The 22,669-nt window shown below is 37.7% G+C and overlaps 1 protein-coding gene across 2 annotated transcripts in view; it reads left to right on the top strand.

Annotated features, from left to right (window-relative positions):
• Window positions 1–10,206, top strand: part of LOC127417370 (protein MTSS 2-like) — a 40,560-nt gene extending 30,354 nt beyond the window's left edge. The window contains exons 7-15 of one of the 2 annotated variants that reach the window (XM_051657366.1): window positions 794–951; window positions 1,406–1,513; window positions 1,602–1,699; window positions 1,884–2,004; window positions 2,091–2,165; window positions 5,740–5,889; window positions 6,201–6,359; window positions 6,799–6,967; window positions 8,804–10,206. In XM_051657366.1, coding sequence (XP_051513326.1) covers window positions 794–951; window positions 1,406–1,513; window positions 1,602–1,699; window positions 1,884–2,004; window positions 2,091–2,165; window positions 5,740–5,889; window positions 6,201–6,359; window positions 6,799–6,967; window positions 8,804–9,597 — 1,832 coding nt within the window. In that variant the 3' untranslated portion in view covers window positions 9,598–10,206. The remainder of the gene's footprint in view (window positions 1–793; window positions 952–1,405; window positions 1,514–1,601; window positions 1,700–1,883; window positions 2,005–2,090; window positions 2,166–5,739; window positions 5,890–6,200; window positions 6,360–6,798; window positions 6,968–8,803) is intronic. The other variant, XM_051657367.1, reaches the window with a different exon arrangement.
• The last annotated feature ends 12,463 nt before the right edge of the window (window positions 10,207–22,669 follow it).

The raw sequence follows: 22,669 nt of genomic DNA, 5'->3' as shown, positions 1-22,669 counted from the left end.
ACTTGCGATGGTCATCGTTTACATGTGTCTGTCAAGTACATGAGACCATAATGTGTCCGATTTGTCATTTTATGATTCTGAAGGGAGCTCATGAGCATTGTTGGGTAAGTTACTCAAAAAAGTAATCCAATACAGATTACTAATTACTTCTACACATTTTATTTAGCTGATTATGCCATGGAAAAATAATCACAGTACTAATTACTCAACATATTCAAAATATTGTCTATGTTTCCTCCTTGTTCATTGACGTTTGCAAGTCATACACTGAGCATCACACATTTCTACCTTACGGTGACTCAGTATGGGGGCTAGCCTTTCAGCTCTCACGGAAACGCAAATAGATGTACGCATGAGCGTAATTCATGTTTTAAATAATGATATACAGTATATATATTGTATAAAAAGAAATTATTTTATTTTAGTAATATGTATAACCCAAGTAATGTAATTATAACATAACTGAAAGTCAGTAACTGATTACAAGAATATAAAATGTAACACTGCTTTTCCACTAAACGTTATTAGATTACATTAACACATTACTTTGTTATCGCATTACACCCAACACTGGACTACTACCAGACAGTCCATGGGGAATTATGTAAACAAAGTGTGGACTCTGAGAATCATCGCAAGGGCTTAGAGTGGCATTTGGGCCTGGGCCTTAATTTTCTATAATGGATTTAATATCCCTTCCGCTTCGCTTTTATTGCTTTTTATTTCTCTTCTCTCTCTCTCTCTCTCTCTCTCTCCCTGTCTCACTGTATCTCTCTCATCCTTTTCCTCTCAGGCAGAGGAGGTCTGCAGCCTCAGCTGGACAGTGCCATGCAGGATGTAAGTGACATGTACCTGTTGATGGAGGAGACTGAAAAGCAGGCGGTGCGCCGAGCGCTCCTGGAGGAAAGGGGGCGCTATTGCACCTTCATCAACTTCCTGCAGCCTGTTGTGGTGAGAATGGGAGGTTCTGGGTCAAAGGTTACAATCAGGAATCTAGTGGAAAGTAAAGACTATGTTTGAAATAGCATGCTTTCATATTACTCTTACTTTTTCTGCAGTATATAATAAATTTACTAAGCACATACTTTGAATACTGTATGCTTGTAAAACTGAATATAAACTGTATGCATAGAAAACTTTTACCATTTCCTGCAGTATATAACAGAGAACATTACTCTGGAAGGAATACTGTATCCTTCAGTATAATGCACTCGTCTTGACCTTCCATGAGCATTTGAGAAATGAACTGAATGAAGTAATATAAACCACTGAAATCTCTTACTTTAATCGTTATTTGATTGGACTGACAAGATATAATTTAAACAGAAATTAATTTAAAAAAGCAAAATGACATGTTTTGTACATTGAAGTGCATCATCCTGAGGATCTGTTTCCTCTTTCTCAGAATGGTGAGATTGCTATGCTGGGAGAAGCCACTCATCTCCAAACAATTATTGATGACCTCACTGTGTTGACCACTGACCCACATAAACTACCAGAGGCCAGTGAACAGGTGCTTAAACCACACATGACAGTGTAGCTTAAAACCACCTAGAAAACATAGTTGGTTCTTGAAGTGATCATTTGATTTCTTCCATTAGGTGATATTGGATCTTAAGGGTTCTGACTACAACTGGTCATACCAGACTCCACCTTCTTCTCCCAGTAGTGTCGGCTCCAGAAAGAGCAGCCTTTGCAGGTTCTTACCTTTTAAATCTTTCTCATCAGTGCAATTTGTCCAATTTGATAATTGTTATAAAGATGTGAACTGTTTTCCTCAACAATTCCCTATTCTCCTCCAATATGCTTATTCAGTTATTATTTAGTTTTCATTGTATTTTTTGTGTAAGTTGTGAGAATAAACTTCTTTGTCTTTCTTTTAGTTTGGTGCATCTGCCACCTGGTGGCGCCCATCGCCTGAGCAGCGTCTCCTCTCATGATTCAGGATTTGTCTCTCAGGATGCCAGTGTGCCCTCCAAACCTCCCTCCCCTATGCCAAGCCAGGTCTTTAGCCAATTCATCTGCTGGTAGTGTACTGGTGTCTTTTGCTCGTTTTGTTCTAAAGCTTTTGCATTCTTTCTGTTGAACAGAAATCATCCAGTTCTGCATCCTCTGAGGCTTCAGAAACTTGTCATTCATTCAGTGATTGTGGCTCTCCCACGATAGTAAGTGTTATTTTTCATTTGTTTTAACCCTTTCATACATGATTTCCTCATGTGAGGACAGTAAGTAAAATTGCCCCTGTTTACTTTCTTAAAGGGATAGTTCACACAAAAATGAAAATTCTCTCATCATTTACTCACTCTCATGCCATCCCGGATGTGTATGACTTTCTTTCTTCTGCAGAACACAAACGAAGATTTTTAGAAGAATATCTCAGCTCTGTAGGTCCATACAATGCAAGTGAATGGTGACCAGAACTTTGTAGCTCCACAAATCACATAAAGCCAATATAAAAGTAATCCATATCATAATCCTCTCAGCAGTCCAAATTGACTTTTGTAGTCTTCTGATGTCTGATTTCGTAGCTGAACCAAACCAGACAGTTATTGAAGTGCAGAGGACAGACTCAATGACCGCTGAGTAGAACTGTATCTGCAGCGCCTGTGGCAGGTTGAACTTCAACCTCTGCTGGGCCTTTTTCACAGTGGAGTCAATGTGGGTCTCCCACTTCAGGTCCTGTGAGATGGTAGTGCCCAGGAACATGAATGACTCCACTGCTGCCACAGTGCTGTTTAGAATGGTGAGGGGGGTCAGTATTGGGGTGTTCCTGCTAAACTCCACAATCATCTCCACCGTTTTGAGTGTGTTCAACTCAAGGTTGTTTTGACTGCACCAGACAGCCAGCTGTTCAACCTCCCTTCTATATGCAGACACTTCGTCATCTCGGATGAGGCCAATGACAGTGGTGTCATCTGCAAACTTCAGGAGCTTGACAGAGGGGTCCTTGGCGATGCAGTCATTGGTGTAGAGGGAGAAGAGTATTGGGGAGAGCACATATCCATCAAGGGCACCAGTGCTGATTGTACAGGTGCTGGAAGTGTGTTTCCCCTGTCTCACAAGCTGCTGCCTGTCCATCAGAAAGCTGATAATCCACTGACAGATAGACATGGGAACAGAGAGTTGGTGTAATTTATTCTGGAGTATAGCTGGGATGATTGTGTTGAAAGCCAAACTGAAGTCCACAAAAAGGATCCTTGCATATGTCCCTGGTCTGTCCAGATGTTGCAGGATATGATGCAGTCCCATGTTGACTGCATCATCCACAGACCTGTTTGCTCGATAAGCAAATTGAAGGGGATCAAGAAAGGGTCCAGTGATGTGCTTCAGGTGGGCCAACACCAGTCTCTCAAATGATTTCATGACCACAGACGTCGGGGCAACAGGTCTGTAGTCATTAAGTCCTGTAGTTTTTGGTTTCTTTGGGACAGGAATAATGATTGAGCGTTTGAAGCAGCATGGGACTTCACACTGCTCCAGTGATCTATTGAAGATCTGTGTGAAGATGGGGGCCAGCTGGTTAGCACAGGATCGAAGACACGCTGGTGAGACGCCATCTGGGCCTGAAGATTTCCTCGTCTTTTGTTTCCAAAAGACGTGGCTCACATCATCTTCACAGATCTTAAGTGCAGTTTGAGTAGCAGGAGGGGGGTTGCAGGAGGTGTTGGTGTTTGTGTGAAGTGAAGGTCAGAGTGGCAGGGTGTGAGATTGGACCTTTCAAATCTTCAGTAGAATACATTCAGGTCGTCAGCCAGTTGTTGGTCCACCACAGGACCAACTGTAATTTGTGATTTGTTTCATGCCACTCCACACTGATGCAGGGTCGTTAGCTGAAAACTTGCTTTCAGCCACTCTGATTTCCTTGTTCAGTGTGTTCCTGGCTGATTGTACAAGACTTTATCTCCACCCCTGTAAGCATCCTCTTTTGCCTGACAAAGCTGCCTGAGCTCTGCTGTAAACCACGATTTGTCGTTGTTGAACTTTAAATAAGTAGGAATGCACATATCCTCACAGAAACTGATATATGATGTAACAGTATCTGTGAGCTCCTCCAGGTCTGTGGCTGCAGCCTCAAAAACACTCCAATCCGTGCAATCGAAGCAGGCTTGTAGTTCCTGCTCTGCATCATTGGTCCATCTCTTTACAGTCCTTACTACTGGCTTGGTTGATTTTAATTTCTGCCTGTAGGTTGGAAGAAGATGAACCAGACAGTGATCAGATAGTCCCAAAGCTGCTCTAGGGACAGAGTGATATGCATCCTTTATTGTTGTGTAGCAATGATCCAGTATGTTCCTGTCTCTGGTGGGGCATGTAATGTGCTGTTTGTATTTGGGCAGTTCATGTGTGAGATTTGCTTTGTTAAAATCCCCAAGAATAATAATAACTGAGTCCGGGTATTGTTGTTCCGTGTCTGTGATTTGATCAGCCAGCTGTTGCAGCGCCGCATTCAAACACGCGTTTGGCGCGATATACACACTCACCAGAATAAACAAGGAAAACTCCCTCGGTGAGTAGAACGGCTTACAGTTAATAAAGAGCGCCTCCAAATTTGGACAGCACATCCTCTTTAATGTTGTTACATCTGTACACCAACTTTCATTGATGTAAACGCATGTTCCACCGCCTCTCGTTTTCCCTGTTAAATCTGCGATGCAATCTGCTCTGAACAGCTGGAAGCCCGGCAGATGTAACGCGCTGTCTGAAATGGCTTCACTCAGCCAGGTTTCTGTGAAGCACAAGGCAGCAGAGGTTGGAAAGTCCTTTTGTGTGGGTTAGGAGATGTAGTTCGTCCGTTTTGTTAGGAAGAGAGTGGAGATTCGCAAGATGAATACCCAGCAGCGTTGTTCGAAAGCCCCGCCGACGGAGTTTGACCAGCGTGCCTGCTTGTCTTCCTCGCCTGTGTATCCTGAACAACAAATCTGCGCCTCCAACTAAAATGTCTAGCATTGTTAGCGTCTGAATATTAAAAAACCGGGAAAAGACTGTCTGGTATAAGCTGTCGAATGTTCAGCAGTTCGTCTCTGGTAAAACTGACTGGAAAAAGATTACTAAACACAGGACAAACAAACTTAAACAACAAAACAATAGGAGCGCTCCACACCGAGGCTGCCATCTGCGCCGCCATCATGATGTATTTATTATTTACTCCAGTGGTTAAATCCGTATCTTCACAAGTGATATGATAGGTGAGTGTGAGAAACAGATCACTAGTGAAGTCCTTTTTTACTCTAAATCTCCACTTTCAAATTAATTTTCAGATGTGAAGGTGAAACTAAACAGGCACCACATGTGATTGTCAGATGTAAAAGTGAAAGTGGCGATTTAGAGTAAAAAAAAAAAAGGACCTCAATTTTTAGCTGTTTCTCACCCACACCTATTATATCGCTTCTGAAGACATGGATTTAACCACTGGAGAGGCATGGATTCATTTTATGTTTCCTTTATGTGATTTTTGGAGCTACAAATGTCTGATCACCATTCACTTGCATTGTATGGACCTACAGAGCTGAAATATTTTTCTAAAAATCTTTGTTTGTGTTCTGCTGAAGAAAATCATACAAGTCAAATATAAATATTGATCTACTTTTTTTAGTTAATCTTGTATGAAAGGGTTAAGTGTGCGATCCAAATTATTTTTTATATGACAATTCTGTTTTTTAGTGAGCGGTATTCATTAAAGCCTTTGTGTTGTGACACTTCCAATTTTGATTGGGTCATCCTGTCATTCCATTTCTGCAGTTCGGCTCATCCTTTGCTACCTTTCGCCCTGCTCACTGTTTTAATGACTCCATCAGGCCTCACTCTTACATACTTCCTGCGTCCCCTTCTTATAACCAATCCCCAGGATCAAACTCCCCTTCACCCACATCAAAGGTTCCTTACTGGAAGGTTTGTTTTTCATTTTGACCATTTGGTCACCCTTTGTTTGCTTTATTATTCTCTGTTATGCCTTGCAAAACATTATTAATTTTAGTTTGCTTGTTTTATCTCATCCCATTTCATTTCTGTGTTATCCGCTTTCCCTTATGAACATACATCCAGCTCATGTTTTCTTGTTATTTTTACTAATTTGTTAGATTAAAATTCCACAAACTCCTCCAAATAAAACTTGTAAAATAGATAAAGCTGCTGATCTATACACAGGTTCTTTTCTATTCTGGTTATATTTCCATTATTCTGAAGACAATTTCCTATTGCAGCAGGACTGGTCAAAGGCAGGTCACTATGAGCAGACAGTTGCTCCCCAGCAGCCCAGGTCTGAGGCTGCAGAGCCCTCTGTTGGTGTGGGAGGGAATGGAATGATTCGCCCTGAGGATCCTTACAGGGTCAGAATGAATTCTAAAGACATCACTGCCAAGGTACCTAGAAAATTACTTTTTTGGGAAGAATCTATTGACCTTTAGACACTAACTTAACCTAAATAGTTTATTTATGGTTACCTTTGTGCCATATTTAAATCAGCAAAATTCACAAAAGCACCAACATTCAGTACATCACAAACACAAATATTTAAGTATGTTTTATAGCTTTATTAAAAACACTAGACATTGCAGGAATGCATCACTGACCCTATGGGGCAAGTGACAGTTCTGTTTACTGGCCTGAAACTCCCCCACACTGGCTCCGCACCATCCTTATTATTGAGACTGGATTCAGAAAGAGCCATTTTGTCAATGAAATGGTCCTCTATTTTTTGGCCTTTTTTATTATATATATAAATATAATATATTTTTTAATTATTAAATATAATTTAACCATTGGCCTGCCTCTCTCTCTCATTCTATCTGTTTCTCTTAGCATGGGAAGCCGATGTCATCCGCTGCTAGTGAGCTGGCCATGGTTTTGACTCGTGGGTTGAGTATAGAACAGCAGCAGAAGAGCAGCTGTGACTCTCTGCAGTACTCCAGTGGATACAGTACACAGAACACTACTCCATCCTGTTCAGAAGACACTATCCCCTCACAGGGTATACTACAATGACAAACATAAGCACATACATACTGTACACACCCTAAATAGTTGTGAGTTGTGCCCATATAGGTACAGAAATTTAAATACATGTCTGTCTCATTTCGAGGAAAAATATATATTTACACACTAAAAGACTGACAACTACACATATATGCTCTGTTTCCAAAGATAGTAAGCTGCCTTGCTGTCTGCTGCCTACATACAATAAGTTAGCTGCCTTGAAGGAATACTTCACCCAAAAATGAAAATTCTCTCATCATTTATTTACTATCATGCCATCCCAGATGTGTATGACTTTCTTTCTTCTGCAGAACAAAAATTAAGACTTTTAAAAGAATATCTCAGCTCTGTAGGTCCATACAATGCAAGTGGATGGTTACCAAAATTTGAAGCTACAAAAAGCACATAAAGGCAGCATAAAGACTATCCATATGATTACAGTGGTTAAATCCATGTCTTCTGAAGCGATCTAATCGGTTTTGGGTGAGAACAGACCAAAATACTTGCATTGCATGGACCCACAGACCTGAGATATTCTTCTTAAAATCTTCATTTGTGTTCTGCTGAAGAAAGAAAGTCATATATGTCTTGGATTGCATGAGGGTGAGTAAATGATGATTTCACTTTTTCAATTTTCATTTTTGGGTGAACTATTCCTTTAAGCATCCTAACTAAAATGGAACCTCAAAAGTGACTGATTTGAAATGCTCTACTTAGGCAGCAACTCTTTGCCTCATACAAATAGCACTTTTTACATGTAGTGAATATAAAATTTGACTCACAATTGATTTTTTGTTAGAGTCTAGCATTAGCACATTGCTAAGCTAAAGATGCGAAACTCTAATAAGCAAAGAAATGCGTAGCACAAATATTTTATACAGATATTTGTATATTTGTATGGACAATTAATACACAAATATTGGGTAAAATAGTCATTAATTTATTAGTAATTATTATTATAGTAATTTATTAAAATATGTTTTGGTACTGAATGAATTGTAAGTATATTTATAATCAATTTGGTTATGTTTGAATTTGCATACTGTCAGAGTATGTACTGCATTTAATGAAGAACGTACTTCTTGGCCATTAAAAAAATATGCTCTTTAGGTATCCACGTGAGTAGAATAAACATCCCGGACATACTTCATGTGGGAATGTGGGCATTTTCCTGTGACCTGAATATATTACTTAACAAGAAATGCAAAGATGATTTACTCTTGTTTTGTTAAACAAGTACAATTTAACCATAGGGAACAACTTTCTTAATATTTAAAGCACTGACCATTGTTAAGGCTCAGTTTTCAGCCATCTTTTTTTTCTTTTTATTCAGTTATTTGAATTTGACGTCTCAATGATGGCATTATGAGATAGTACAGTGTTCAGTGGATGCACACTTCAGAATCTCACCAGGTGCAGAAAGTCATCCATGTATTTCTTGCCTACTGTTTTATGAATAGTGAGGATTCAGACATACTATTTAGGTAAGTATGCATATTTGGATGCAGGGTTTCTCTCAATTGTCTGACATCTTGGATGGAGTTTTTCACTGAGTTCGTTGCAATGCATTATGTGATTGCCTTCTCCTCAAAGGATACATGCAGTGCTGCCTGATATGTTGGCCAGAAGAAAGCCTGAAAATGCTGTCTGGTGCATTGCTATATACACTCGATTTTGGAACAGAGACACAATTTCATAAATGTAATCATCTGTATTCGAAGGACACATTTTCTGTAATGATAAAAGATTAAAGAACACAGACAAAGAGGATACGTTTTTATAAGACCCAGATAATTTAATGGCATCCTCTCATCCCCCACTTTCTTTGCAGGATCTGAATATGATTGTTACTCTATGAATGGGGATGCTGATAACGACTCACAGACTGACTTTGACAAGTCCTGCACAGTCCCTCGCCATAGTAACTTGGCTCAGAACTACAGGCGTATGATCCAGTCCAAGAGACCTGCCAGCACTGCTGGACTGCATGGAGGACTGGGTGCCCAGGGTGCCACCACAACCAAAGGAAAAGGAGGAGGAAGTGGTGCCATATCTTCAGGAACAGCCACCATTCGCAGAACCCCTTCTTCTAAAACAAATGTGAGACGCACTCCTTCCAGTGTGGGTCCAATCCCAATTCGACCACCTATCGTCCCTGTTAAGACCCCCAGTGTCCTGGACTCACCTGGATTTCCCAGCCCTCCCCCGGAGCACAATGGAAGTGAAGAAAGCTTGTACAATGACGACTCATTGGAAATTCTAGAGTACAAGGCCTCTCCCAAGCGAATGAGTCTGCCTAATCCATCTTGGGGTACTGGAGGTGGGCAAGAGAGGAGCATCTACGCCCAGCAACCTGGAGCTATGGGCTTCTGCTCTGAAGAAGACCAGATACTAGCCGCCAACCGCCATAGTCTGGTGGAGAAGATTGGAGAGCTGGTTGCCAATGCACATGCTCTTGGTGAGGGCCAGTTTCCATTACTCACAGACCCCCAGCCCAGCCAGGACAACCATCAGGATCAAGGTCCTGGCCAGAATGGAGCAGACATGCTGAAGACTATCCGTAGAGGTGTGCGTCTCAGAAAAGCGGTCTGCAATGACAGATCGGCTCCCAGGATCATGCGATAGTCTAATACTGCTTATATTGCCAGGTTTATTCCTACAGACTCTGCAAATAAAGAGTAACGCTATATAATGTAAAAATATGACAAGATGGTGATTGGTTTTTTTTGTTGTTGTTGTTTTTATATATAAATACAGTGTTAAAATCTGGCGTTTAACCCCTGAAAAGCCAGTATTGATGTTACATGTTGAGTGTATATGGACACTATACCCTTGTGGACTGTTGTTATTGTAGGTATATTCAACAGAGTTGGACTGATATCTTGATGACGGGCATATTATGATGGAAATCTTATGACCTGAAGGATGAGAATGTAATGTTTTAAAATGTGTATTAACATGCTAGTTACACCAGTAGTTTCTTTTCGGAGTCGCAATTTGTTATGACTATGTTCTTCATTGTGATACTTCTATGTAACTGCTATGTTAAGAGGTTCTTGAGAAATGTCTCTTCTTGCGTGTAACTCTTACAAAGCCAAAGTCTTGTTCTTAACTGAATAGCTGTTGGAAAAAGCACAAAACGGCTTATACCGCAGCGCAGTCTCAGATGGACCACACAATCAAATCACCGCACATGCTGTACACTGCCAAATAAAGCACATTAGTTGTACTAGACCAGAGTATAGAGATTTTTTTGCTAACAAAAGGGGTATTTCTGTATGGTTAGAAACTAAAATTCACTTTGTAAAATGTGCTATCAACTGTTATTCAATACATTTAGGAATTGTCCAGCAGAGGGGGTTAGTTGCTTAATATATGCAGCAGAGGCGCTCTTGTACAAAAATGCACCCCTTATTTTCACTATTAGGGTCTCAGGAAACCTGTCAAGAACTTGTCTTAGTCATATATTCACCTCAAAAGCAAATATATACTTACAGAAAGCAAAGCCTAAAGAATTAGTGTTTTATAGTAATCAGACTTATGAGAATCACTATAGAGAATAACAAACTATTGTAATACCGTACTAATCACTATTGAGAATTCACAAAAGTAAAATGTCCAGACACGGTTAATTAAAATGTATTAACGTGCTTAATTGTCATGAAAATAATGTCACAAAGCAATTTTTTCATAATGGTCCTAAAAATAGGTTTACTTTTCTATATGCAAAATATAATTTCATCAAAATATATTCTAATATAAGTTGTTCTTTTGATTTTCGGGTAAAGTGACCAGGATATTTCTCCATGTTACACATATTACCTGTTACTATAGTTAATAAGGCCTACAATAATACCAGCAAAGTGTATTTACAAGCAGTTTCTCTAAATAAATACATATAATGTACATATAGTACATTTGTATTCACTTTCAAGGAAGTACCATATTTTTAGACATGATATCTTGGTAATATGTTTTTTGGAAACTACCATGGTACCAATATGTTATTAGCATTCTACTATGATAGATATGTTAGGTTCTTGTAGGTCTTGTAGAACCATGTCAATAGCCTGGTTGGCTTATTTAAACATGACCATCATACAGTATAATATACTGTATATCAAAAATACCATTATATTGCCATCTAAAACCATTACATCACCATAGTACCACCATGTCAGGGTCTTAATCAGCACTTCCTCGTGTTACCTTGAGGAGCTATTTATACCTTATATTACCTAAAAGGTTCAAATAGTTCACCTAAAATTAAAAATTCTCTCATAATTTACTCACCCTCGTGCCATCCCAGATGTGCATTTTTGGACACGAACAGAGATTTTTTGAAAAATATTTCAGCTCTGTTGGTCCATGCAAGTGAATGGTGACCAGAACTTTGAAGTTTCAAAAAGCACATAAAGGCAGCATAAAAGTCATCCATAAGACTCCAGTGGTTAAATCCATATCTTCTGAAGCGATATGATAGTGGGTGACAGATTAATATTTAAGTCTTTATATTAGTTATTATTTAATATTTCACTTTTTTACTACAAATCTCCATCTTTGACCAGCCCCAAAGAGTAGGTGGCGAGAAGAATCGCCAAAAGAAAAAAGTGTGAAAGTGAAAGTTGAGATTTATATTAAAAAAGGACTTAAAAATGTATCTGTTTCTCACCCACACCTATCATATTGCCTCAGAAGATATAGATTAAACCACTGGTCTTGTATGGATTGCTTTCATGCTGCCTTTATGTGCTTTTCGGATCTTCAAAGTTCTGGTCATCAGTCACTTGCATTGTGAGGACCTACAGAGCTGAGATATTCTTCTAAAAATCATCTGGGATGGCATGAGGGTGAGTAAATGAGGATGTTTCCATTTTTGAGTGAACTATCCCTTCAAAATTAGTTTGGTTGGTGAACTCAGGTTGATTCAGTGGTGTTAAATGAGATTTTTTACATCCTTTGGTATAGGATTTAGATGTTACCACATGAAGCACAGTTTTTATGCTAACCTTTTTTTCTCTCGATGTGTTCCAAAGCTAATTTTTTTATGTAGACAACTGGACCAAGATTGGTGAGGTGTGTTCTCAATTGCTATGTAACAGGTCCTGGTAGTTTTGATCTTTTGCAATCTACTTTTCTTGATCAAAACTATCTTGGGGGCCCTAGATCACCCGCATCTGGGCTTTATGTGATCTATCAGTGCGATTCAATCTAATTGATGGGATAAAGACCCGGAGAGGGGCAGAAGGAGGCGTTTGATGTGGCAACTGGAGATCGTGAGAATGAGGAGCAGCAAAAGCCTCGGCTTCAGACTCTTATTCACTCACTCACTCACTCACTCATCACTTCCCCGTCATCCCCCCCTTCTTGATGGATGGGACCCCCACACTCCGCTCCGGGCTACACATACAGGGATGTGACACTGGTGCGCATCCCGCCGTCAGTCGCGCAGCAAAGTGGCACACGTGTCATCTTCCCTGACAGACGCGCTCGTCTGCATATCCACGCTCCTCCGCTGCAAATGCGGGACATGACTGTATACTGATGGATCCACGTCGCAAACAAGACAGCGCAGCGGAAATAAACACATCTTGAGCAATGCGATCTGATCTGGATGATAGGGGGTGTATAGAGTAGACACAGAGAGCACTTTACGCACACAGGGACACTTGGGAAATAGCTTTGTTTTGCCCCTTATCTGCAGTACTGCTTTTGGTATAGGATTTGGTATTTAAACTTATGTCTATTAGGTTATTAGTGTTTTTGAGCCGATTGTTGTCATGTTAAATATGCAGTGGCTATGAGAACAGAAGCCTTGTAGAGGCTATAGTCTCTCATATTGTCAGTGGGCATTGACATAAGTGTGTTTAAATGGATTTCTAGAATTCTTTGATTATCATTAGGGCTTAGAGCAGACATGATCTTTTGTCATTTTATATGAAGTGACAATAGAGGTCTACATGCATGCATTATAGAGAAGGCAGCAGGCCAATACAGGAGTAATTACAGTAATGTGCATTAGTGGACATTGACGACAGTGTTTATGTGTAGCTACATCTAACTCTGATTATTAGGTTTCTGAACATATTTTGAGCAGATCTTTTGTTGTTATGCTAACACGTTACAGTAGGTTGTATTTGTTTACTACATTAGTTAAAATGAATTAACAATGAACAATACATTTTCAGCTCTTATAAATCTTGGTTATGTAAATTTCAACGTATACTAATACATTTTTCAAATTGAAAGTTGTATATGTTGACATTAATGCATTATGAATAAACATGCATGAACTAACAATGAATAATTATATATTTTTTTATAAATAAACATTAAACAAGATTAATAAATGCTGTAAAAATATAAAGGGTTTAAAGCAAATATGATTTGTAGTCATTTTTGCTGCACTGGGCATAGTCTATAGTCAGTTTTGCAGTTTGATCATTGATTTTCTTTCTTCTAATGAATTAGTCAATATTGTAAACTTACAGGCCATTAGGTGCGGCTTTCTTCTCCACTGCAGTTGGGGATATTTTTGGAGACACGAATCAAAGGCTATTTAAAAATAAGAGCTCTGCTGATGAGAAATAATTCTTTTGTTCTTTTAAAAACACAGTCATTGATATAAGCTTGCTGACTGATGCTGATGCTTTCAATACCTCAGAGATCAATGATGAATTACTGCAGACATAAAGCGCTGAGCATGCAAATATGTCCAGCTACACTCTGATATTGCAGCAGGGGAGGACAATGTGCTTACATCTAAAAAAAAACAAAAAACGTGACTGTCTCACTCTGCGTTAATTTCTCTCTTGAGGATTAATACTTTGCCTGATTAATGTTTAATCTACTGCATATGCTTCATGTATTTTTTGTATAAGCTAATACATATATTCATATTGTGTATACTATTGCACTGCAAAACTGTTTGGTGTGACTAAGAATGTATTTTCTTTACAAGATTTTAAACTTCATTACAAATTGAATATAATTATTTAAATTAATGTAGAGGCAGGAGCTTTGTGATCCTTTGTTACTGTTTACCCATATCTGCCTTTTTTTTTTTTTTTTTTTTTTTTTTTTTTATGTATCCCTTGTCAATGTACAGTTTTATTCTGGAGAGAAAAAGTAGCTTTTAACAAGCACAGTTTTTGTGAGAAAGATTGCTCTAGGGTCATAGAAAAATATATTGGCATTTATTTGTACAATAATTATTTCAGTTTTTATAGTCATTATGCAACAAAGATACAACAAAATTTGATTATGCAACTCTGTAGGTGCAATGCAACATGTAAACAAATAATATGGAAAGATATGTGACATAACCATGCAATAGTGCAAAAGCAAGTCTAGCAATTGTTTAGCAAATATATTTATAATGTACAGTATGTTATGTCATTGGAAATAACAGTGTACAGTATATTAAAGGGATGGTTCACCCCAAAATTAAAATTCTCTCATTTACTCACCCTCATGCATGCCAGATGTGTATGACTTTCTTTCTTCTGCTGAACACAAATGAAGATTTTTAGAATAATGTTTCAGCTGTGTTGGTCCATACAATGCAAGTGAATGGTGGCCAGAACTTTGAAGAAAAAAAAAAGAAAAAAAACACATAAATGTAGCATAAAATGTAATCCATAAGACTCCTGCGATTAAATCAATATCTTCTGAAGCAATATGATAGGTGTGGATGAGAAACAGATCAATATTCAAGTCCTTTTTTACTATAAATCTACACATTTGACCAGCCCCGACCAGTAATAGATGATATGCACAAAGAATGCCAATCGCAAAAAACAAAAGAAGAAGAATTTGTAAGTGAAGGTGGAAATTTTAAAAAAAAGACTTAAATATTGATCTGTTTCTCACCCACTATCATATCCCTTCTGAATAGTGGAGTCATATTAATTACTTTTATGCTGACTTTATGTAATTTTTGGAGATTCAAAGTTCTGGTCACCATTTACTTGCATTGTTTGGACCAACAGAACTGAGATATTCTTCTAAAAATCTTTATTTGTGTTCTGCAGAAGAAAGAAAGTTATACACATCTGGAATGGAATGGACAAATGACGAGAGACTTTTCATTTTTGGGTAGACTATCCCTTTAAATATATATTGACTATGTATGAACAATGGTATCAGTGTGAAAAAATGGTAGGCCTATATAAAATGCAGTTTTGCAATAGTGGTGAAGTAAAGCATTAGTATTTAACGGTGCAGTATTGGATTTGTAGAAAGATGATGTTAGAATAGGTCAGATGACAATGGGGGACAGACCAGAATCTAGCTTATGCAACAGCTCAAAGGGAGAAACTGTTCCTGAGCCTTGTGGTCTGTGTTCGAATATATCTGTACAAGCTTCCAGATGGCAGGGAAGAAAACAGACTGTAGCTGGGGTGTATGGAATCCCTGATGATCTGGAGAGCTCTCTTCCGGCAGCGACGGTTGTTTAGGTCTTCGATGGCCAGTAGCCGAGTCCAGTGACGCACTAGGCAGTTTTGACTACCCGCTGAAGGGCTTTCCGGTCTGAGGATGTGCAGCTGTCATACCAGCCTGTGATGCAGCTGGTCAGAATGCTCTCAAGGAGCTGGGTGAGAATGGAGTTGGAGATGAGTAGAAGAATGTTCCAATAGGCACTATGTTGTCCATTAAATTCCTCTTCTCCTTTATTATTATGCTGTGATGGATTGACAGGCCTAATACCAGATTCGTGTACTTGGTGTTTGAGGTAATTTAAATGTTCTTTTTTTCATCATTTAGATTACGCATGTGTGCTTTACACATAATTAAGGAAAAATTAATACATTTATTAATATAATAATATATACGTCCTTATATGTCCATGGATGTGCTTTTTCATTTCTTTGTTTTTATAAACTGTGTGTGAGAAAATGATGTACATGTTTGCTATTGGAGAACTGATGTTCATTTTGTCCTCCAAAATAGCTACAAATCAAGTTAAACTACTCTATCAGGAAGGACAGTTAATTGCAGAAATGCATTTATGTCAACGATGATGGGTTTTTGTGAAAATATCCTTCAAATCTCATTAAGTACACCTATCACCTCAATGAAAACACTCAACCTTGAGGCTTGGTCTCACAGTCTTTAGACTGGTTTAAAAGACATGGAATACACCTTTTAAAATATACATTTCTAGAGGAGAATGGGGCTAGTTGTCACACTTTTTTACTACAGTGAATATTTCATAGAGTCAATCTCTGTATAGTGCTGATTCTTGAGATAAGGGACAACACATGTTTTAAATAAAACATTTTATTTTTTTAATACTAAATTAATTTGAAATGGATACATTTGTAGACAAAGGTCTCAGCTAACAAACCATGCAAGGGAACAGGTTTTTTATATAAAAGCATTTTTTTTTTTTAATTAACATTTATTCACTTCATAACTCGCATCTTATTTTAATTTGATTCATCCAATAAGAGTGTAAAGTCCTTAATTATCTAATAATGGTGTTCAGTAATGGAGTTAAGTGATAAAATACATTCTATACATTTTCTTTTACTGGTTTCACACTATTCTGAAAATTCTGACGGAGATGACAAAATTGATTAACCATGTGTTGTACACTGGAGCCATTTAGATTTTTCCTCAGTCAAAGTTGCCTCTATAACCTAAAATAAAATTATTTTACAGTTTTTAACAGAAATGATCACAATGGGATGACGGAGTTGACATGTTAAAGCTGTGACCGCAAAGATAAAATAAAAAAATATAAAACTTACCAGACCACGTGTCATGATGCATCCACCATGAGCAGAAAGTGGGAAAGAGGTCCTCAGAGTTAAAGCTGATCATGACATTGTCTGATTAATTCAGGATTATAAAACAATCTGATGGAGATGAGGACACAACTTTAAAAAGACAGTTTTTTTTATTTTTTATGGAAAATATCATTTAAAGTTTACTTTATGTATTGTTTGATATTTTACAGTTTCCTTACTTTCATTTGATATTCATATTTATGAATTTGTTGCATTTTTAAACATTTTGTTTAGCAGTTAAACATTGTGACCTCTTGCTGAGGACAGGTTAAGTTACATGTGCTTCCAAGTATAGAGCATGCATTTTAAAAGATTATAATGAAATTATTTAAAGTAATACATGCCCTGAGTATACACATTTCCTTTTGTGTTATTTTTATTGTTATGAATTTCTTGATTTTTAACATAAAGAGGACTTTTGTATGTAGGACATGTTTTGTCCCTTATCTCAAAAATTAATGATTGGCACATACTTTAAAGTCTTGACCACAAAAGAGCTATTTAACATTTCCACTGTTATTGCCGAGGAAAATTAGATACAGCTCGAGCTAAGTTGACCTTTTGTGAAAATATGCCCCAAAAGCATAAGGTAAATGATAATGTATACAAAAATGTCAAACCATTGTTTTGCGCAACAAATATTGTAACTCGAATCTTATACATAAATATGTATACAGTCATATGTAGTTACATAATTAAAATCTACCTTCACTATGTTTACCATTGACTGAATGTATGCCAGTGTGGTTTTGTGATCAATAACAAAAATATGATGATCTTGAATTTTAATTTGTAGAATAGAATTCACAAACCTTTTTCAAATTTAAGAGGATCTAGGTGTTTCAAACATACAAAACCACTGCTAGGAAAAACACACATTTGTGTACTTGCTCTTTTGTATCAAAACTTTAGTTACTGAGATATAGTCATTGAGACAACTAGCTCCGGTGTCCCTTAAAATTGACATGTAACATCTCTTCTAAACTTGCAGAAAGAATAAGACACACACTTTTCTCTCTCATTTTCTCTCCCTGCCTCATCCATCACCAAAAACGCAGGACAGGCCTATCTGAAGATGGAGTCGACGTGTCTCGGACGTCATGTCTACTGTCAGACCTGTAAGCTGACAGACAGGGATGGCAAGGCCGGTGAAGCCCCAGTGAACAGGAGGGGTCATCCTTCAACACAAAGACAGGCTGAGAGACAGCCACATAGCACACATCTCCAAATGACAGCCTGTCACTGGCAGGAGATCCACCATACGGCCCTGTCACCTCTCACCTGACTGAACTCGGCCCACTGTACTCTCTCACTGAGAGGAGACTTGCGTCACTGTCAAACTAATGGTGGTTAAAGGTGAGAAATTTACATTTCTGCCATAAGCCCCATCTGTACATTTATATTTTAAGATCAAGACTTAATTATCTATTCAGAACTGTCTATGACCATGCCTCTGCTGTCATCCGAGAGAGGAAGCTTAGTGAGGAAGTTATGTGGATTAGTGGAAATGTGAATGTGGTTTCTCGGTGATAACAGCATAAATGAAATGTCTTGTGATCGAGGAGAACAGAGCTAGATGTCACATTTTTAAGTCCAGTGAATATTTAAGGTTATTTTAAATCAACTTCTGTATAGGCACCAGTAAGTTACTCAAAAAAGTAATCCACTACAAATTACTTATTACTCCTCTAAAATTGCAATACAGTTATTTTACCAATTCATAAAAGTAATCACATTACTGATTACTTTATTTTTAAGTTACTTTCTAAAACACTTTTCATAGAAAATGTTTTGTTTTTCTGCTCAACGAATTCTAAATAATGTCTCTACATCCTTCGTGTATGTCGCACACAAATCACACAGCACCACATGTTTCTCTTTTACAAATGCCTTACTCCCTGTCACAGAAATAGGTGTACATATATTAACATAATTCATGTTTTAAATGTATTCTACATAATATTATTTTAGAAATATGTGTAACCTAATGTACTAATGTACATGATATAAAGTAACTAACTGAATTTAAAGGAATGTTCTGGGTTCAGTACAAGTTAAGCTCAATCGAAAGCATTTGTGGCATAATGTTGATTACCACAAAAATTAATTTAGACTCATCCCTCCTTTTCTTAAAAAAATAAATAAAAATAATAATAATAATAATAATACAATTTAGGTTACACTGAGGCACTTACAATGGAAGTGAATGTGGCCAGTTGATGTAATGTCAGTAAACCCTAAAAACCTTAAAACGACTGTAAAAATAATGATTTAAACAACTTTACAGCTCAAAGAATACATAAGTTTTAACAGAAGAATTAATGTAAGTGCTTTTATAAAATTATAAGTTTCACATTTCTTTGTTTAAACCCTTCAAAAAATTGGCCTCATTCGCTTCCATTTTAAGTGCTTCACTGTAACCTCGATTTTTGCTTTTTTTTAAAGAACAGGAGTGACGAGTCAAAACACATTTTTGTGGTAATCAGCATTATGCCGATTGTTGTCAACTGAGCTCAACTTGTACCCAACCCTATTCCTTTAACTTTTATTAACTTCACCCAAATATTAGTGAACTTAGCACAACTGAAAGCGCTATAAGTTACCTTGATGTAGGACAACTGACAATCATGAGTCGCCATGTACTAAAAGCCATTCCACCAGCAAGGTACGGTTTGCTAACCGTGCCGAGAATTCCGTGCTAAGAACGATTAATAATCGTGCCATGCCAAACTGTGCTCATGTGGAAATGCTACAGTAACCATTCTGTACAGTGCTCAGGACCATTCAGCCCGATGGTGGAAAAGCAGCTATAGTCTTGTGACTTCCCCATGTGATAAATGTAGCCCTGGTCCTCCTTATTGCCCAAAGGGGCCACACACATACACAAAGGTTCCTATTTTATTCTAATGAAACATACAGGTTTCATACTGTTTTAATGGAAGCAATACTCATTTCATTTTACAGCCCACTGCAGTTTCACTGAATTATTGAGGAGTTAAGAACAAACATCCTGATTGTGCCATTGATCAAGGAATGAGCAACACTTCCTACGGGATAAGGCTTGTAATCTCTCAGCTGGATCAATACTGAGTCACAGTTTATTGCTAAAAGCAGTAATTGTGATTACTTCAGTTTGTTTCAATAAACAACATTTTATTCTCTTTTTGTTTTTAACACTTAAAAAACACATCCAGTTGCTGACATCCCCAACATCTCACCTTAGATCTTTTCAAAACAGATTTGTGAGTCTATCCAAGACAAATAACCAGAGTTGGAGAAGGTGAACCATGCTGTTTTGACACACTGTTAGAACATGATGTTACAGGGTCAGACACCTGACTTGGGAAAAAGGTCATCTGTTCATCATAGATCAAAGTGGAGGACAGCACCTCTCAAAACAGTGGCAGAGAGAGGGCAGGAGGAGAGAAAATGAAATCTTCACAATGGGACTGATGGACATGTGGCTCAAATACACCCTCCTGTGAGCTGTAGGGAGGGTGGGTGTCCTGCTGGCAGATGTCCCTTCTAGTTTTAGATGCTGGTTGACAAGCTTTGCTATGAGGTGGGGAAGACCAAAGAGGTCTGGGTATTGAGACAGACTTGGCTCCTTAATGTTTGCCTTGACATTGATGTAGAACAACAAAAACGAGAAGAAAGAGACAAATCTGAAATGCATGAAACTTAAAAAAAAGCATGCCACAGACAGACAGACAGACAGACAGACAGACAGACAGATAGATAGATAGATAGATAGATAGATAGATAGATAGATAGATAGAAAAGAAAGAGGGACGGACGGACGGACGGACGGACGGACGGACGGACAGACAGACAGACAGACAGATAGATAGATAGATAGATAGATAGACAGAAAAGAGTGATAGACAGACAGACAGACAGACAGACAGATAGACAGATAGATAGATAGATAGATAGATAGATAGATAGATAGATAGATAGATAGATAGATAGATAGATAGATAGAAAAGAAAGAGTGACGGACGGACGGACGGACAGATAGATAGATAGATAGATAGATAGATAGATAGATAGATAGATAGATAGATAGATAGATAGACAGAAAAGTAAGAGTGACAGACAGACAGACAGACAGACAGACAGACAGACAGATAGATAGATAGATAGATAGATAGATAGATAGATAGATAGATAGATTTTTAATTGTTATTCAAGTTACACTTTTATGCTTCTATGAATAAATGCTTCTATGTACTGCAACACTCATTTGCACATGCTTGTCAAAACACACATGCATTTTGACAGCTTGTGCATATGAGTGTTGCACATTTCCATAAATATTTTTTTTTTACTTTGTTGCTTTACAACTGTATTTTGTTTAATAGTATAACATATCCGTTTGGTCTTGACCTCAGTGAGCAAACCCTCTCCATCCCATTCAGTGAGGACCAATGCAAGGATGTCACAGGCAGACCTTGGCTTGCTTTTGATTTATGTTGCTCTAAAAGTAAAAATCAAAGATCCTCTCTTATGCAGCACTGTGGCAGTCGGATGATATATGATGCAGCCGAGCAATTAAATGAGAGCACTATGTCTCTGCCTGAGCTTTAATGGCATGGTCAGGACTCTGACCCTACATCTGAATGAGTTTACAGTACTTAAAAAGACATTCTCAGACAGTGCTGATTTGTAAAAAAAATGCTTAAGGGTGAGCTTAATAATTTGCTCATTCAGTGGGGTTACTTGTAAGACTGTTTGCAGGAAAGAAAATACAATAGAAAAACAGACAAATGCACCGCAAACTGTTCTTTTATTGTCTTTTCTTTTTTACTATTGGACCTAAAGGAGCAGAAACAGAATCTGCTGTTGGAGCCTTGCCGAGTAATTAACTGGACTAAAAAACAACAACAAAAACAACAACAAATAATACAAGGTTGTTTCTGGTGTCATCATTATTTAATCTAACGATTAGGTAACACTTTGCAATAAGGTTCCATTTGTTAACATTAGTTAACAAAATTAGTTAACATGAACTAACAATGAACAATACTTATTAAGCATATATTAATCTTAGTTAATGTTCATTTGAACAGTTGTATTTGTTAATATTAGTTAATGCACCATGAACTAACATGAACTAACAATGAACAATAGTTTTTTTATTAACTAACATTAACAAAGATTAATAAATTGTGAAACAATTATATAATTATATTTGATTTATTTAAAAATAATGCACACTCGAGGTGGTAATGCGGTCACAACGCGCAGTGGAGTTGCACCTTGGGTGTGCATTATTTTTCAATAATTCATTGGGCCGGAGTCGATTATTCCACTTATACCATGGTTAACACACCTTAAGACATCGTTTGGGGTTTTATCTCAAGACATTTTCTGGTTTTCGTCCCTAAAACACTCTTGTGAGTGGAACTACTTTAGTCCACCACGGATTCAGCGTCTTGCTCTGATACAGCTCAAGCCTTCATTGCAAGTTCGAAAACGTCACTTTAGAACTAGCAACGGAGGATAGAGAGGCTCGTACTGCTTTACTGGAGCACTTACTGGAGTAATGAGGTAGTGCGTTTGTGCGTGTGTGAGTTTGTTTTTGAGGGATCAAAAGAGAGATACTCAGAAACTGAGAGAGATCGCCTGTGGGATTACCTTTATTTGTTGTAGCTCTCGTCAGAAGGAACATCGCTTCAAAATCGCCAAGATGTACACTGCCGTTCAAAAGTTTGGGGTCTCTTGACTGAAATTTTTCTCATTATCTTAAAAATCTTTTGATCTGAAGGCGTATGCTTAAATGTTTGAAATTAGTTTTGTAGACAAAAATATAATTGTGCCACCATATTAATTTATTTCATTACAAAACTACAATTTAATAAAAATAATTTAAAAAAAAGGTTTTTGCGGCTCTATTTGTT

The sequence above is a fragment of the Myxocyprinus asiaticus genome, chromosome 26 (assembly GCF_019703515.2).
Source record: "Myxocyprinus asiaticus isolate MX2 ecotype Aquarium Trade chromosome 26, UBuf_Myxa_2, whole genome shotgun sequence".
Lineage (NCBI taxonomy): Eukaryota > Metazoa > Chordata > Actinopteri > Cypriniformes > Catostomidae > Myxocyprinus > Myxocyprinus asiaticus.
This window is presented reverse-complemented; position numbering and strand designations above follow the sequence as displayed.